Here is a 19,016-nt window from a genome sequence, read left to right as displayed (position 1 = left end):
TTTATGGAGCATGCAATTTTACTGTTTATCAAAAGGAGCCTTCTTATCTATTTTGGGGTTTGACTTTTTATATTGTCCTGAAATTCCAAATGTATTTATAACCAATGCTCAGTAGTTAATTTCCACATGTGAAAACTGTCCTACAATCATGTTAAGTCAAATCTATTTTTCAGACAGAAAGTCATGTTTATATATAGTTTTTGAAAAACTCCTCCATAAAACAGAATAATTAGCATTTGTGTTCATTAGAAAAAAAATTTAGTTTAAATTAAATTCTGCTTTCTATGTTTCTGAGGCACTTGGAAAATTGCTTCTATTAGGAAATTATCCCGATAACTGTTATTTACTTCCAGATGGTACAGCTGCAATAGTGGCAGGGGTGGGAATAGGCTGGATTATAGATAAAATAAGATTGGAATCAGTTCATCTTTAGGGGTGAGTGAATATAACATGTGGTTCTTTTCCTGCTCTCTATAGACTTGTATATGTTTGAAATTTTCTAGAATGATAAATCTTATAGTACTCCCATTGCTGTGTAACCTAGTCATTATAAATAAATAGGTAGGTAGATTGATTGGGGTGGGGGGAAGTAAATAAGTAAGCAAGCAAACTGGGCTGTTCTCCGAAAAGAAAATGTTTCTTGAGAGTATCATTTTTTCTAAATTGTCTGAATAGCCTCATATGGAAGCCTGTTGATCCCTGGTCATGATTTTAAGTTTGGGACCAGTTCTGTGACTACTTTGATTGGCAAATCATTGGCTCTCAATAAAAATTTATGACTGGACGAATGTTCCTTATTACCCATAGTTCCTGGAATTGAGCACTTCACCTTTGCAAACCACAGGTTTTCTCATATGTAAAATAAATGAGGAGGTTTTTTTCTACGGGATTATGTGAGGTTTTTTGCTTGTTTTTGTTTCTAGCAGCAGAACTCCAGTATGAAAACACACACACACACACACACACACACACACACACACACACACACACACACACACACACACACACACACACACACACACACACACACACACACACTCCCCCCCGCTGGTTAGAGTTGGAGTGGGAACCGGGGGCTCAGCTCTCCACCTTCTCTCCCTCTATCTTCCTCTTTGCATGCACGCGCGCACACACACACACACACACACACACACACACACACACACACAGCTGCTGTGGTTGGAGTTGGAGTGGGAACCAGGGGCTCAGCTTTCCACCTTCTCTCCCTCTGTCTTCCTCTTTGCACACACACACACACACACACACCCGCTGTAGAGTTGGAGTGGGAACCGGGGGCTCAGCTCTCCACCTTCTCTCCCTCTGTCTTCCTCTTTGCACGCGCGCACACACACACACACACACACACACACAGACACACACACACACACACCCGCTGTAGAGTTGGAGTGGGACCGGGGGCTCAGCTCTCCACCTTCTCTCCCTCTGTCTTCCTCTTTGCACGCGCACACACACACACACACACACACACACACACACACACACACCCGTGTAGAGTTGGACCGGGGGCTCAGCTCTCCACCTTCTCTCCTCTGTCTTCCTCTTTGCACGCACGCACACACACACACACACCACACACACAGAGTTGGACCGGGGGCTCACTCTCCACCTTCTCTCCCTCTGTCTTCCTCTTTGCACGCACGCACAACACACACACACACACACACACACACACAACACACACACACACACCCGCTGTAGAGTTGGAGTGGGAACCGGGGCTCAGCTCTCCACCTTCTCTCCTCTGTCTTCTCTTTGCACGCACACACACACACACACACACACACACACACACACACACACACACCCGCTGTAGAGTTGGAGTGGGAACCGGGGGCTCAGCTCTCCACCTTCTCTCCCTCTGTCTTCCTCTTTGCACGCGCGCGCACACACACACACACACACACACACCCACTGTAGAGTTGGAGTGGGAACCAGGGGCTCAGCTCTCCACCTTTTCTCCTTCTGTCTTCCTCTTCGCCACAGCCCGTGAAATGCCCCAGGGCTCCTTGATTCAGGACTTCAAACCACCGAACAAGATAGAGCCCCGCACTGATTCTAATTCAGTTCATTCATTATTGGGTTGGCCACAAAGTTCGTTCAGATTTTTCCATATGATGTTAGTTTTGCCTTTTGGAAAGTTTACTCTGGGACACTTTGTCTTTTTGATTTTTTTTCAGAGGTGAGTCTGTTTTATGATTTATTTTTTTAAATAATAGAGAACTGCAGACAGAAAACAGGTGCTTTTTCTCCCCCAGAATGCCATGCAGATCGTGGGTTTCATGGACCATGAAGCTGAGTCTGTGTTAGAGGTGGTGGCCGCGGTGTTGAAGCTGGGGAACATTGAGTTCAAGCCCGAATCGCGAGTGAATGGCTTAGATGAAAGCAAGATCAAAGATAAAAACGGTAAGTCAGTGGAGGACGGGCCCTGTTGAACAAGACTGACTTTGAACTTCTGCCCAGTTTTTAATGTAGAAAGTCAAACTTGCTTTGAGTTGAAAAAACTATCTAGTGAAACTGAGCAGAAATGTAATTACAGCTCAGTCTGAAGTCTTTTGACTTATATCTTTTACACTGATTGGTTTGAAAATGATTTAGGAAGAACACTGTAAGCCTTGAAAGTGATTGATTATTAGCAGCAGATATGCAGTAACTCTTTGTGATCATTCTCCCCACAACAGAGTTAAAAGAAATTTGCGAACTGACCGGCATTGACCAGTCAGTTCTAGAGCGAGCTTTCAGCTTCCGGACGGTTGAGGCCAAGCAAGAGAAAGTTTCAACTACCCTGAATGTGGCTCAGGTGGGTGAAACATGATGTCTGGAAGGGAGTTTTTAAAGTCTTCAGAATCTTGTATAAGTGGAAACAAAAATTTTATTTTTCAGGCTATTATCCTGTCATATCATATTCTAGGCATTGTTTTAGGCACTAGGGGTACAGAGTAAACTAGACACACAAAGATGCCTGCCTTTGTGGAGCTTAAAATTTTGGCAGGAGGAGCCAGACAACGCGGTAGACCTAGAAAATTCATGCAGCAAGCTAGCAGGTGATAAGTGCAATGGACAAAGAGAAGAAAGTAGAGCAGAGTAAGGGAGACCCATCGTGTTCGGGGCAGAGGGGTTGAGTGAGCTGAGAAATAGCTGGAGAGTTGTGAGCACAGGTGGTCTGATCTGCTTGTAAGGGGTCATTCTGGCTGCAGTGTAGACAGCAGAGTGTAAGGGACAGAGGGTGTCTTAGTCACTTTGGCTGCTATAACAGAATACTGTAGACTGGGTGGCTTAAACAAAAAACAGTTATTTTTCACAGTTATTTTTCTTGAGGCTAAAAGGCTGAGATTAGAGTGCCAACACAGTCGAATTCGTGATGAGGGCCCTCTCCCTTATATACAGACGCTTGCCTTCTTACTGTGTCCTTACATGGCAGAGAGAAGGAGTGAGCAAATGAGCTTTGGTGTCTTCATCCCCTTTTAAGGTACCGGTCCTGTTATGGGGACTCCAGCCTCACCACCACATCTAAATCTAATTGCCTTCTCAAGGCCCTACCTCCAAATACCATCACACTGGGCCTTCAACACACGGATTTGGGGGAGGGGGATACACATTCATAGCTCAGGGACTTGCACGATTGTGTGCTAACCCAGAGACGACGGTGGCTTTTGAACCAGGTGGCGGCAGTGGAATGAGAAGTGTATTTTGAAGGGGGATGCAGGGAGGTAGGAGGGGGGTTCAGGATGGGGGACACATGTACACCCATGGTGGATTCATGTCAACGTATGGCAAAACCACTATAATACTGTAAAGTAATTAGCCTCCAATTAAAATAAATAAATTTATATTAAAAAAAAAAAGAAAGGGGATGCAGTAAGATTTGCTGATGTGTTGGTATGTGTGAGATAAAAGACAGAGGAGAGTCAAGGATGACTCTCAACATTTTTGGCCCAAGCACCATTATTGATTTGGAGAAGACAGCGGGGGGAGCTGGCTGTGGTTAAATGACCAGACTGGCTTCTCTGCCTTTCTTACTGTTCCCCGTCTACCCTCCACACTCAGGCCAGTGCAGTCTTTCTAAGACACAAGTCTGACTTGCTTATGTCTTCTCTCCTTTGGTTCAAGGATGGATGAACAGACGTATTCCGGCATGCTTGTATATGTAGGAGCTCATATAGACCTTTTCAGTGTAAATCCTTTGTTCTATGGCTTAGACATTGTCCCACTAGTCACTGTTGATCTGGGCTAGAATTAAACGGTTAACTCAGAATTTTTCCCACTCAGGCTTCTTCTGTCTAGCTGTATTTTCATCCTCCTTGTAAGTAGCCTTAAGCATCTGTAAGACATAGAGTGGGCTTAGTCTTTCTCTCTACTGCTCTGAGCTAGTCTTTCTTACTAACCCAAAACACATGCATGCTTTTAGCTTTCTTTCAACATTGATTTTTTATTTTAGGTGAACAGTTTTGACTATGAAAATACTATACCTTTATAATTATGTAAATTTGAGGTGTAACAATCCTTTTCTAGCTATAACTGCTGTATGTCCTTCTTCCTAAGTTACTACTACTGCTACGATGTCTGTCCTTGTCCACCTCACTCATTCAAAGTCAGATGGTGAGTCAAGAAAAAATTGGTTGAAAGCCCACACAGCGGAAGCCTCTGTGTAGACCATTAGTAGGGACAGAAGGGATTAAAGAGGATTTTTGGAGAACATGATTTCTGAGCCAGTCTTTGAAGGATTTAGATGTATAAAGAATGGATGAAATGGTATTTCGAAAAGAAAAGTGTGAGAGGAGCCAGGTTTGGAGTACATAGCAGAAAAGAGTTGATCAGGCTTGGTTAAGGCTATGAACATGTAAAGAGGATTCAGAGCTACATGGCTAGAAATGATGTCAGAGTGGATTGTCTGCAACAGTGGTTCTCGAACTTGAGGGTGCATGAGAATCACCTGGAGGGTTTCTCAGACACAGTTTGCAGGTCATACCCCCTGGAGTGTTTGGTTCATTAGGTCTGAGGTAGGATGGGAGACTTTGCATTTCTAACAAATTTCCAGGTGATGCTGCTGCTGCTGCTGTCCACCCCGAGGTCCCATTTTGAGAATATTTCAATAGCCAGAGTGGGGATGGTGAAGTATATACTGATACGATGAGAAAATATCTGTTTAAGAGGCCCTTTAGGGATATTTCATATATATTATATATATATGGATGTATTTTTGTCTTTTTAGTGTGTGTTTTATTCTTGCTTTTTAATCATCCTGTACAGAAATCAGAACCAGGTGCCTCTTAACATTTATAATCTTGAGTCACCTTGCATCACTGGGTAAAACTTTCCCCCATTCTTTTAACCATTGGCATGAAAGAATTGGCTTGAGATCTTAGATTATTCAGCTTCTTATTCTAGTTTTTGTTGTTGTTGTAGGGTTCAGAGAGTTTGTTTCTACCAGTCTTATGGCCTAAAAGATTTTGATTCCTACAAGATGTGATTTGTTTTATTACCTTTTCCTCATAGCTTCAATTCTTGGGCCCCATTATCGTCTTTACTGCCCTATGCCTCATTTTCCCCAAGGCATTTAGATCTTTCTCCAGATGGAATGACTAATATTGAAATAGCAGAAACTCAAGTCAGAGTTATTATTCAGCTTCTACCACATACTTGCTCCTTGGCTCCCAGAGTCCCTGTCATCTGACCCTAAATGACTTCTCTCAGTTTATTCCCTGATAGTTTTCTAAATGCCATACTTATTTCTACCTGGGACCTTTGTTCCTGCTTATCCATGTCATTGCTAATTCCTTCTGCTGTCTAGATGGTCCTTGAATTGTACCTCATCTCGGAAGACTTCCGTGATCATAAGGCCCTGATTATTCCTTCTCTGAACTCATTTTTCTCCTGCAAACTCCTCTGGAACTTGCCCTTTGATTGTTTGACCTCCCATATTCCTCTCTAAGCTCCCAGAAAGTGGGCCCCATGCCCATGCATCTCTGTGTCTCCACTTACCCTACTGTCCTGGGTCACGCCTGATACTGGACATCATCATGGAAGCATGTTCCTCCTGGGGTTTTTCTCTAAGAGCTTCATCAGCTGCAGAAACTGTCTTGTCATTTGTGCTAGAATCTGAGATGGCGAGGCTGTGCACTCGGTCTTCCCTCGTTTCTGCACACCTTACTCATGATCTGTGGGAATGAGCCTTCCTGTGGAGGACATCACTGTGGAGATGAGGTGGCACAGTCAGACCCAAGAAGCTACAGGTAGCAGACTGACAACCGTGAGGCCAGATGCAGCTCAGTCGGTGTGTTTTATTTGATGAATATTTGAGGGAAGAGTAGTTTTGGCTTATTTCTTTTCTTGTGTTAGCTTACTTTTTAAATTTTGAATTTGAGTGCCTTTAACCTGGAATGCAGCCTCCAGCTTCCTTGGACCCTGCTATTTCCCATTGATTTCTATTGTGCAGTCCCTGAAAGCATCTGAGTTTGAGACTTTTAAGTAAGTATTTGAACAAAACAGGGACGATTAAGATTGTCAGTGGTTACACTTTAAAAAATATAAAGCAGTTTACCAGAATAAGTTGTCACTATTCATTCAGTTGCATACTGAAATGGTGGTTTGTTTATAGCAAGTTGCATACAGTTAGGAGAGCTGGGTGATGTGATGATGAAATAGAGTCTGTTTATAAATAAGTAGTGTTTGGAAATGACTTGAACTTATAAGAGGAAAGGGGAAAGGATTAAGAAAGAATTATCTAGGTTTATGAGGCCGTAGAAGAGGACGAGGACACTTCAAGATCCACCTGCAGACTATGTGCCAAGCACTATTCTAGGCACTTAAATTATCTATTAAGAAAAAAAAAAAAACAGAACAAAACCTAGAAGAAAGGGTGTTGGAGAAAGACCGTTCTTCTAAATTAAACATTCTGTCTTTGTGTCAGCATTTTATATACATTTTCTTCTGTGGAATTTTTGTCTCTGCTCCCCAGCCCCCACCCCATATATAGTATTGAACAGTCAGGCTTTATTTTTTTACCAACGTCTAGGTGGATTTTCTAACCCTTATTGGAGTAACTGCCTGAGACTTAGGGAGACAGGTTTGGGATTAGCGTGGAAGTATCAGATAAAGGGAAAAGATGCTCTCTTCCCAGCTGTAGTATGTCACCATTGAGTGAGTCTGTTGTTGAAGTTGTCACACTTCATTTAAAGAAGAATTGTAGAGAAAGAATTTTCACACAATCTAGTATATTGTGTTCTTTATAAAATAAAAATATAATGATTTACTTTAACTGTAATGCCCAACTTTCTATTTATAAACAGTGAAGTACACACATATGTCTAGTCTTAAAAACAGCAACAGAACCTCTTCTTTCCTTTCCTGGGGCCAGTTTCTTCAGCAGATGGGCTGCTGCTGCCCGTCTCCAGGCCTGACCCCAGAGCAATGATATCTGACGTATCACTAGTACCTACTCCTGCATACCCTTGGCACGTTTGTTTAGGGTCTGTTAGGTCTCCTGACCAAACCCAACTTTCTCCAGCCTTTGTATTCTAAAGGTCAGAGAGACATCGATGTCTTCTACCTATTCTTTGTTAAGTAGCTGTGAACAGCTTTCAAACAGATAAGCAAATGAAAGCACTTTATTTTTATTATACAAAGTATTATCCAACAACATGTTGTTATACTGCTTATTACGAAAATTCTTTTAAATGCTCAAAAGACTGATTGATGAAAAATAATTACAGATCTCATCAATCAAAACCATTTTCAATATATTTCCTTTGAATTTCCTACATCTAGTAGTTTAAAAAATAGTTGTTATTATAATAACTGTATACTTTTTATTATCACAAGGCATAATAGGAATTTTTCATTTCATTATCTGATGTTTATAACAATCATTCTGTGATGACTCTGTAACTTCCCTTCCACCAGGCGCTTATTTGTTTATTTTACTATGCTTCTGTTGTTGGACATCTAAATTGCCTGTGATTTTTCTCTGTTCTATAACACTGAGATGAATATCCTTGTGGAGAAAGCCTTTGCAGTGTTTAAAATTAATTTCCTGGGATGCAAAAAAGTATAATAACCGGGTATAAGCAATTTGCCCAGTTTCCTTAATGGCTTGACTGTTCATCCAGAGTACAATAAAAATCCTCTGAAAAGAAATTTGAAATAAAAGAGTTTTCAATATCTTTTTAAAATATCTTCATTATTTTATTGAAATTAAGCATTGTGGTAACTGTGGGTATTGAGTTTTTCCTTTTCTGTTTAATAGGCTTATTATGCTCGTGATGCTCTGGCTAAAAACCTCTACAGCAGGTTGTTTTCATGGCTGGTAAATCGAATCAATGAAAGCATTAAGGTACTGAATCTCTATAAATAGATAAATAAATAATTGTAATAAATGGTATTCAGAGTATAAACATTAAGTTAAGGATATTTTAGTTTTATAATCAGGTAACCGGTTAGCACTTACCAAGATTGTTCCTTGAAAAGCTTCTCCCTTGTTTAGGGTTGAAATTTGTCAGCAGTTCTGTTTTGTTTTGCATGCATGTTATAAGAAATCTCACCAGTGAATAATCTAATGGTATTTGCAGAGTGCTACGAAAGAGAGCATCCTAGGTCTAGGTTGTGACCCATCTGGTGCCTAGTTATGTACCCTTGGCTGAAGAGGTCACTGGATCAGTCTAGCTATAATATGTTCTTCAAGAAAATGAGAGTATTGGACTAGATGGTTTTGAAAGACCCTGTGATCTCTTTCTTTATAATTAAGCATCTAATATAGCATCTGATAAGGAAAGCATAATGATTCCTTCTTTAAATCATCTATTATTAAAATTTGGGGGAGATTCCATACAAATGGAATCTTTATATAAGAAAAAGAAATTAGGAAAGACTTTAAATACTAAATTTGTTTAGAGTTTTCAAATAAACACTTTTCAAATATAAACTGGCTTTCTTCTTTCATGTGTTTAAAAAAACCTAAATTATATTCTTCTAGGCCTGAGACACAATTAACTTGTAATCTATGTCTATAGTCCTTGTTATGCTTTTAGTGTTATATGTAATACTTAAATTAACCCTTCAATTTGAAACTATTTTTAAGGCACAAACAAAAGTGAGAAAGAAAGTCATGGGTGTTTTGGACATTTATGGCTTCGAAATTTTTGAGGTGAGCTGCTTTTTATTATTATTATTACTGTTATTATTATCTTTATTTTGTGAAACAGTTGGAGATTAAATCATGTGTTCTATAGACAACATTTAATATAATTAATATGACTCTTTAATCTACAAATAACTTTTTTAAAGATGTCACAGTTGTGTGTGTGTGTGTGTGTTAAGAGCTGAGATCCAGCATTTTGGAGACTGTGCTGTTTAAAAAAACTTTCTTCCATTAGTACTTGACTTTTGAAATTGCAAATTCAAAATTCTTACTGTGAAATTCCTAACAAAGTATATAGACATTATGTCTGTAGTTATTAATGTTTATTCACTTGTAGGTTGCTTGAAAATCAGACAGGATGGTGCTGTAAAAAAAAGCCAGAAATAGGAGAGCCAGAGGCTGGCTGTGGCCTGGCCAGAGCTGGTTACTTCATCTGTGTAGGACTCAGGCAGGGAGTGTCTGCATTACGTGCTTTGTTGGGTCTTATCCAGGTCTCATCCAACTGTAATCTTATGAGTTCTGCTGCACAGGTTGAAGGAAATTTTCAGCTAAAAGTTCATAATGAAATTTTTTAAGAGACTCCATATTCATTGCAAGTTAAATATTTAAACATGATAGACTTATATTGGAATTTCGTATTTACTCCCTTGCTAACTTCGGCACTTAGAAGCTGTTTTAAGGACCTGTTAGGCATCCTTAAAGGACTCTCACTTAAAGTGAGACCTAAAGGAGTCTTACTTTTAGCACTGATATTTTAGTTTGGTTCAGGAAAAATAACGAGTAGATCAGGCTCCTCCTTTCTTAACTCTCCCCACCAGTAATTTGTGAATTCCTTTAAACAGCGAGGCCCTACCCAGAGTGACCACCCAAAGAATTTACATGTTCCAAGTATCAGTGTCGCAGGGTCACAAAAAAGACATCAGCTCACTTCCTGCAGCTCAGCCAGACCTTTCTAGTCAATGCCTTTTTCTTACAACATTTACTTTGGCGATTATGCCTTCTGCTTGCTTTATTATGTTCCATATTTAACAGCTAGATGGAAATAATCATTGAGGACTGCCTATATGCAAGAACTGTAGTGTTGTGTATGTTGTCTGATTTAATTGCCACAGTAGTCTCATGGAGTGGCTGCTATTATTTCTCCTTTTATAGAAAAAGCAGCAGCAGCAGGGCTTTGAAGGTCAAGTAACTATCCCAAGGTACATGGCCACTATATGTCAGACTCAGGACCTAAATCTTAGGCCTCTTTGATTTTTAAAAAGGCCTTCTACTGGGCTTTTCTTTCCTTTTCTCCCCAAACTCACATGGTTCCCAAACTCACAGTATCTGGAGACAAAGAAAAAACCCAAATGCTTTAAGTCTCTGAAATGCTCCCTATTTCTGCATCTTTGTCATCATTCCAAGCTCCTTGGGCACTGTGGGGCGCCTTCCCAGGACTCATCTGTGGGCTGGTAGAAGAGTGCCCAGGCCCTTTGTGCTTCCTGCTGCCCTCGAAGACTGCCCTTCAGCATAGTATCTGCTTATATTGGTGTGCCTTTAGCAGACTCTAAGAAGGAGAGCTCCCGGCCCCTTGGTAAGAGGAAGAATTTGGGATTTGTGCATGAGGAGGATTGCCTGAGTAGACTCAGAAGTCATGGTGCTAAAATTAGCTTCTTTCCAGCAAGACCTCAGGTCATTGTCACTTGATGGGCACTAAATGCCAAGTCATTCTTTGCCATCGGCAGGGAAAGAGGTTTCTTACCCAGCACATTGCTTATCTTCATTTAGATGGTTTCATGTGCAGGGCAAAAGTGGAGATCTCACTAGAAAGTTAAAAAAAAAAAATCTATTCATTGATATTTCTCAAATCAAATTAATTTCATTTTTGCTTTGGCAGAAAAAATTCATTGATCCATGTTAATGGGCGAGCGTTTAGTGTCCTGTCACAGTACATAACACCTTTTTTTAAATAGGATAGTGGAGTCATGATAGAACATTGGGTTGGCTTCATCTTCCAGTAAGCTCTAATTAGCCGTGGGAAAAGAGACCTGCCACGCCCTGCCCCCCTGAGTTAAACCTCATGAGCAGTTTGACCATGTGTAAGTGAGGGAGTCATATCCCCAGGGTTTATTCAGTACTTCCAATGCTGGTGGTAAGCAAGGCAAAGATGTTCCTTGCCTTCATGGAGCTTATGGTCTTGGTTCTAAGATGGAGAGTCTGTTGCTGGCTGAGGACACATCCTGACTCTGGTAGGAAGCTCTAACCAGGAAATTAGATCTCTCTTTAAAGTGTTTATTATAGACCTAATTCGGCTTCCCTGGTGGCACAGTGGTAAAGAATCTGCCTACCAATGCAGGACACAGGGTCGATCCCTGGATTGGGAAGATCCTCTGTAAAAGGAAATGGCAACCCACTCCAGTATTCTTGCCTGGAAAATTACATGGACAGAGGAGCCTGGTGGGCTACAGTCCATGTGGTCACAAGGAGTCTGACACAATTTAGTAACTAAACCAACAAACAACAAACAAGCAGACCTAATCATAACAGAATTTAGATGTTCCAAGTGGAAACTTCCTATAACTTAGCACTGAGTGGAATACCCTTTAGCAATCCAGGAATATTTTTCATTTATGGTTAATTCAGGTTTTTCTACAAGCCTACCTTTCCAAACATACTTTCCTTCTGCAAGTTTTATCACCATTTTCCTCAACATTGTTATAGCTATGGACTTTCTGAAAATGCCTGCATTATGTTTCTAAATGGTCTTCCTTTCTTCAGAAGAAAGTTCTGAAGTTCTCATGGCTAATTAGAGCTTACTGGAAGATGAAGCCAACCCAATGTTCTATCATGACTCCAGTTCAATAGTTCTCTAACTTAGCTACACGTTGGACTCACCTGGGGAACTTTGGGGAATCCAGCTGTCTGGGCTGCACCCAAACCAATAGATCAGAACTTCTGGGCCTGGGGTCCAAGCAGCAGTGTTTCAGGTTTCCAGGTCATTCCAGTATGCCATCAAGGTTGCTCTTATAAACAGGAATCTTCAGTGTGAACTGTAAATTCCAAGCATATATGGTGTCCTTGCCATTTGACCTCTGTACTAGATGTCCTGCCTCACCCACAATTCATCTTAACCTAAACCTAATCTGTGTGTATATAATTTCCTAAAACTAAACCGGTTATACTTTTACTCTTTTTAAACAGACCAGATCCAACCAGTTGTATGCCTACAGCAAATCTTATGATGGCCATAAAATCTTTAGAAGTTAATTTTCCTTTTCCATGCCGTAAATTAGTAAATGGGGTTCCCCCCATTTCTTGAGAGAATTAAGATTTGTTTTTCATTATAGTTAATTGTTCTTTCCATTTTCCTGTCTAAACCTTCTCAGTTAATCTTTCAAGCATCTTGATTTTTAATAATCTATTTATGAATTATTTCTTTTATAAACAAACTTATTTGGGGCAAAGGCAGAGGAGGGATTTGGTTGGGCTGTTTCAAGATACATTTACCTGCCTTTTGATTCAGAATTAGAAAGTTGTTTTTTTTCTTTTAATGTATTCACACAAACACCCCAGATCCTATTATACATTTTCCTGGATTCTCAGCAAAATTAGAACATGTGGAAATGTCAGAGCTCGTCAGGTTGAACACTAGGAACCCAGATAATTGAGGACATAAATGTACGATAAGCTCATGTGCAACGGCTCAGAATATAACCTAAGAGGAGATATTCAGAATCCACATCAGTGCAAAAATGAAAATTTCAGTGATATTGTCCACTCAAGTGCAAATAAACTCATAGAATATAGAGAAAATTCTTTCTGTTTTCTTCAGTGAAAAATGGCTGCAGGACTTAAGGTGCTGCCTTTTAGAAAGCCCTGGGCATCACTTTAAAAAGTGTACAGGACTAGAAGGAATTTTTTTAAATGTTTCTAATTCTGCCTCTTGACCCTACTGACAGTTCCCATGAGAATGTTTTTCAGCTGGGCTGGTGGAAACCTTTCATTTACTTTGGTCTGTCTCTAAACGGAAGAGGGAAACTGATGCATTAAACCATGAGATGATGACACATGCGTTTGACTGCAAAACATTCCGGTCTCAGCTGGGTGAATGGCTCTGCTCTGCTGGCCACATGTGATCTGATGTCAGTTTGGAAAACCTATTAGTGGAACATTGATACCAAAAATAAGGTGAAATGAATTAAAGTTCACTGAGGAGAAAAATCTAGCCATACATCCTGGTAGAACGTATTCAGGTTTGCAAAAGAAGAGAATTATAATCCAGACACTCCAAATCTTCACAATTAAGCTTGGATATTCTTATAACTGAAAACATGCTCTTAGATTTCTGAGAAATATTTACAGCATCTCCATAAAGTAGCAAATGCTATTCTTAAAAAAAGTGAAACTGAATTCAAAACAATGTTGGGCAATCTAAATGATTGAACTCTTTTCTAAGTACTTATCTAATAGAGTGGACAGGTAGTTTACTGGGGAACTCTTGTTAGTGTCCTATAGACCAAAGCAGGACAGCAGTGACTGAATATTTTACCTCTCATATGGCTGAGCTAGTTTTGCACAGGCCAAATGCTGTTATTTGCAATCAGGCATTCTTACTCATCTTGCTCTCAGAACCTCATTGAAAGTGGCCATATATAGTAAGACTGTGATAGGCGAGGTGCCATGATTGTTTCAAATTAAAGAATCTAACTGATATTTGGGGAAATGTCAATGTGAGACCAACTGGTTAAGTTCATCTAATGATTATAGGATTTGTTTTCTAAAATATTTTTTAAAAGAAGATTGACTCTAGTTATAGGGAACATCTTTTGTTCCAGCGTTTTGTATTTAATTTCATCCTTTATATGCTGGAGAACTTATAGTTGAAGAGGAAGGAGATGATTGAAAGTGGATTTTAGAATGAAAATGATAAGAATTAATATTGTTCATAACATATGTATATGCTTGTTTGTCAGTGTTGTTGCTAGAACTTTTTAAGTCAGCGTATTTAAAAAGTATTTAAGAGAGCTAGAATGCTGTTTTTCTAATATTGACTATATTTGAGTAGGTACAGGAAAGAAAAATGTTACATATTTAAAGGGAAGTTTTCTATAGCTTCAGTCAGTCAGTTTTGTGAGTGTCTTTTGAAAAGGAGAATCTTTAAAGTTAAATGTTTCTCTCTTACTCTGAGGACTGTTTTTTTTTTACAAAGTTAACTTTCTGGGGGGAAAAAAAAGTGGCTCTTGATCTGGGGCCCACTTCTTGACATTGTGATTTTTAAAAATGGATCGTTAAAACGCATTGTATTTTTCTGTAGGAAGAGTATTATAAATGGGAACTGCCCAAGGGTTTTCCACTGAGTAAACCTTTGCTAAGACCAACAGCACACTTTAAAACAATAATACAGCCCAATTCCTAAAACAGTGTTGTTACAAAGCTTTAGAACTTTTAGATAAATGTACTTTTCACTTGTTATGCAAAAGACTCCATTGTATGTAAAAAATGGAACCCCCACCCAACCTGTTACATCTAAACTCTGACCTCAGATGAAAGTGTTGAGCTATGGGAAATATCAATTAAATATGTAATTAACAATGCTTTTTGCTGAAGTAAGTTATGATCTTTGAGTTTGAACTGCCCCCCTGTTTCCTACATTATCTACAGGCTAAGTTGCTTCAGTGTCTGACTCTTTGCAACCCTATGGACTGTAGCCCCCCTAGGCTCCTTTGTCTGTGGGATTCTCCAGGCAAGAATACTGGAGTGGGTTGCCATGCCCTCCTCCAGAGGACCTTGCTGACTCAGGGATCGAACTCACATCTCTTGTGTCTGCTGCATTGGCAGGCGGGTTAGTTCATCTGCAGACTCCTTCCCACCCACCATCGTAATGATGGAGTTGAAGGAGCTACCTCATTTATTTTACATCTTGCTTTCAATGCTTATTATTTATAAAGAGTATAAGATTTAAATATCTGTCTTAAAGAGTATAAAACATCATTAGCCTTCTTTATTGCTGAGAATATACAAATACGATAACAGGCCAATATTTTTTATTCATCTTTCAAAATCACTACAAGTGGAAAGCTCATGGTTGACATGAGTATAAACTGGCTATGAATTTTGGGAGTACAAATTTTTGTGGGTTTTTTTTTTTTTTTTTTGATGTTGAAAGGCTGGACTCAAACTCTAGAATTCTTAATAGAAGGCCTAGATTATAAAATGTTGGTGTATTTTTTATCTCTAAATCCAATGAGTGCTTACTACCCGTCTACACTTTGCAAACAGTGTAGAATGGTATAGAACCCAGACACTTTGCTGTTTACTTGTGTTTTCTGGAGCAGTCCAACAAGGGTAAGGGTGGTTCTGAGCTTCATTTAAGGGGATTGTCTAATGGAAAATTCAGTATGTTCTTGTGCCAAGAGTTTTAGTTTTATCCTTCAGTCTTTAGGGATGAATGTGCTGTAGACAATGGAGAAAAATTCCATGCGTGGAGCATGGATAGAAAACTGGAGGGAGAGGAGGTGAGTCATTCATGAGAACATGCTCCTGCCTACTTCCTCCTTTGGAGACTTTGATTCACAGGACTGTCGTGCACAAGAGAGAGCCCGACTCAGGGATTGCTGGCCACCCACAGTTCTGAACAAGCCAAAAACATCCAAATTCCAAGCTGCTTTGGCGCCTATGTATTCATGTGATGGTTCCTTGACCCAGTTTAGCTTTTATAAAGGGGAGCAGGAGAACCTGGTGATATTTAATGCTTATATAAATGAAGAAATTGAGTATGTGCAAGTTGCACCTGTATGACCTAGTACCAGACTGTTCTTTAATTTTCTGCAAATTGTAGATTTTTGCAACTTAGATGTAATGATTTGTGAAGTCTCATTTCCCCCAAATTTGGGACAGTGTCAACAACGTAAACATTAATCACAGGAAATATGATTGCCTTCATTTTCAGCAATAATGAATCATTCTTTGACAGTTCGTGGCATGTTTGGGGTCTGTGAGGTAGGTTTGCAACAAATGCAAGGTGTTTTAGTAAGTAAGCTGGCTTCTGCCTTATTGACTGTGCTATTGATTTTGGGTTTTGTTCTGTATGCAGCAGGTTGAGGTCAGAGTCAAGTTTTTGTTCTTAGGCTGTTTCCAGAACACTCTCCTATCCCTCTTGTTTGTATTTGAAGGGGACACAACACGTGCACCACAGGAATGGGTCACTGTGGTGGGAAAGAGGGGAGGGGTGCCCTGGATCTCGATGAACCTCTTCACTCTTTTGGTGACTTGCCAACTTTGTCCACAAGTCTTTGAGTGAATATGTCAGACACATTTTATTTTTGCTGATAATTTAGCATTAGAAGTACTACATTCTGAAGCCTTAGGACTTCAAGCAGGGTATATGATATATTATTTCAGGCAAACGGCTTTTCTCCTGAGTAGTTCTACCCTAGCAGAACTCTAATTCAGATACCACATGTAGAGTAGGTATTGTGATCCTGTCTTTTGAGTTGATGGGACACATGTATTGATCTCAAGTTTTGTGCCAATCAGAAATATAGCCTGGATGATAAAATCTGTCATACGCACCAGTAAATAACTATCCATCAGAGTTTACTTTTAGAAGTCCATTGCACATTGAGAACTGACTGCATTTTGTGTGATCTGTCCCTTTGTGCCCCAGAATGCAGTAAGTATGGACTGTGTGCATTGCTGCTCTGTTGCATGCGCTTGTGTTAATAGCTTCTCCAACTGTGTGAAGTTTTTGCAGTAAATGGCCATTGATTAACTGTGTGTGGATATGAAGTGTATTATAGAAGAACTTACCAAAAAGTTCATACAAGAGCTTTTAAAAATTGAGGAGAAATTTACTTTAGCTCAGATTCACACCTTAGGTTGTATTGTGATTGTGAAGCTTTGCCTTGGTTCCTAATTCGCTTGTGTGTATTTATCTCATAGTCCTGTTCTGGAGGCATATCTCCAGCTGCTCACAGCCACATACTGTGTCAAGGACACCAGTTGTTCTCCCCTCCCTTCTTCTCACTAGTTACCATTTGAAAATTTAGCATAATTCTGTTTAAATAGCTCCATGGGTACAAACCTGTTAAATAACAGAAAGGATTTACTCCATGAATTAAAACAAAAACAAAGATCTGCTCCTATAAATCACTAAAATTTTAATTTTATGTACAAGTGTTAATTTGGGGTAGTAGCACAGATGTATTTTACCAAACTAGGAAAGCCAGGCTTTCTCATAAATGGCCTTACACTGATTATAATAAGGCATCTATTGATATATCATACCGACATCAGCTGCTAGTCTGCTAGATTAATTAATTAGTCTCTGAGAATTGGAGCACTTGGTTTTTAAAACTTTACATGAAAATGAGTGCTGGGGAATGACCTTCATGTCCAGGACTATATTTATTGAATGTTCTGGTGATAATTGTGTGCCTTTTAAGTAAGAACCTTCAGGATTTAAAAAAAAAAAAAACAACTTTTATCTTCAACATTTAACACTAAAAGATTAATCAGTGATAATATATTTTATATGTACTTTATGGATTAGAGTTTAAAATTTCCCTGGATTAATTCGTTTACTAGTGATTAGAAATCCTTAGCCAACCTATAGGACAGTATGTGGTTAGGTTTTCCCTCCTAGGTATCGTTTTACAATTTGTTCTGGTTAAACTAAATTTGATTTTGAAAGATCAGCTTTCAGAAACCTATGACTTTTGATTTCATCATGTATGGAGAGATTTGAAGGCAGCTGCTGAGTATTCACAGAGGGTGGCGAGCTTCAGTCCTGCCATTACAGGTGGCTGCTCCTAGCCTCAAGGCCAGGACTGCCCACCCCAGGGGGGGAAGAGTCAGCGGTGCTGCCGTCTCTCGCCCGCATTGCCACCATGTCCCCTCTGTGCAAAGAGGGGACACAGGTGAAAATCACGAGTTTTATCTGCCAGAGATGCTTCTTTCTGAATGGTGTGGTTCTTGGTGAAGTGTTTTCATCCAACACACATGCATTTTCTGCCCTCTGTATGAACAGCAATACATTAAGACCTGCAGATTGTTCAGAAATGGTGTAAGAATGGATCGTCCTAGGCGATAACTCTACTGTGACAAAGAAACTGCTGAGAATCATAAAAGTGCTGCATGTGTGACCCTTCTGAGAGGAGATTGTTTCTAGCTAGGAGATGATTTTGATGTCCTGATTCCCTTGAGTCTGTACTTTGGGAGCCCTCCATTCATTCATTCACTCATCCAGTACACAATGAGTGCTTGGTCAGGTGCAGGTTGCTGCAGGCATGGGCTTCCATTGGTGAGCAAGAGATGTATAGTCAACCCTTTTGAAATGTAAAATCCAGTGAGACTGATTAACGTGAAACTAATCAAAAGGTGTGAATACACATGTACATGCTTAGGTACACATAACATGATTTTTCACAAGTGCTGGTGTGTAAGAGTCAGAATGAGGGGTGTGACCCTGGGTGGGGGAGTAACAGCTCTAAGAGCTCTTTCAGAAAGAAAGAATTCCTTGAGCTCCAGAGTTTCACCTGAGCATGGAAGACTGAGAACTTGGGTGACCGAGATGAAGAATCTCGCTGTTTCTTTGCTGATCTTCTGGGGGAATGTATTTACTTTTCACTTTTACCATATGTGGGCTGCTTATTTGTCAACTAAAATTCTTCATTCTCTAAAAACTGCATAACTTGTATATCCTTCATTCATTCACTTGACTCGTGAATCGTTTCTCACGTGCCTGCAGTGTGCCAGCCTCTGTCTGGGAGCTGTGTGCTGGGCCGCGGTTAGGTCCACAAGACAGTGTGTGACATTTCTCGTGGAGTGAGATGTTAGGGTTGCATTGTCGTGGGGGTGCTGCTGGCATGCTTTATAAGGCTGT

At 39.9% G+C, this 19,016-nt stretch overlaps 1 protein-coding gene across 4 annotated transcripts in view; it reads left to right on the top strand.

The window, feature by feature from the left end:
* The window catches only part of MYO1B (myosin IB), a 188,857-nt gene that overhangs the window by 130,544 nt on the left and 39,297 nt on the right, over window positions 1-19,016 (top strand). For all 4 annotated transcript variants that reach the window (XM_043445020.1, XM_043445021.1, XM_043445022.1 and 1 more), the window contains 4 exons: window positions 2,277-2,424; window positions 2,700-2,818; window positions 8,264-8,350; window positions 9,095-9,160. In XM_043445020.1, coding sequence (XP_043300955.1) covers window positions 2,277-2,424; window positions 2,700-2,818; window positions 8,264-8,350; window positions 9,095-9,160 — 420 coding nt within the window. The remainder of the gene's footprint in view (window positions 1-2,276; window positions 2,425-2,699; window positions 2,819-8,263; window positions 8,351-9,094; window positions 9,161-19,016) is intronic.

The sequence above is a fragment of the Cervus canadensis genome, chromosome 24, assembly GCF_019320065.1.
Source record: "Cervus canadensis isolate Bull #8, Minnesota chromosome 24, ASM1932006v1, whole genome shotgun sequence".
NCBI classification, from domain to species: Eukaryota; Metazoa; Chordata; class Mammalia; order Artiodactyla; family Cervidae; genus Cervus; species Cervus canadensis.
The sequence above is the reverse complement of the archived record's forward strand: the minus strand, read 5'-3'. Positions and strand labels throughout refer to the sequence as shown.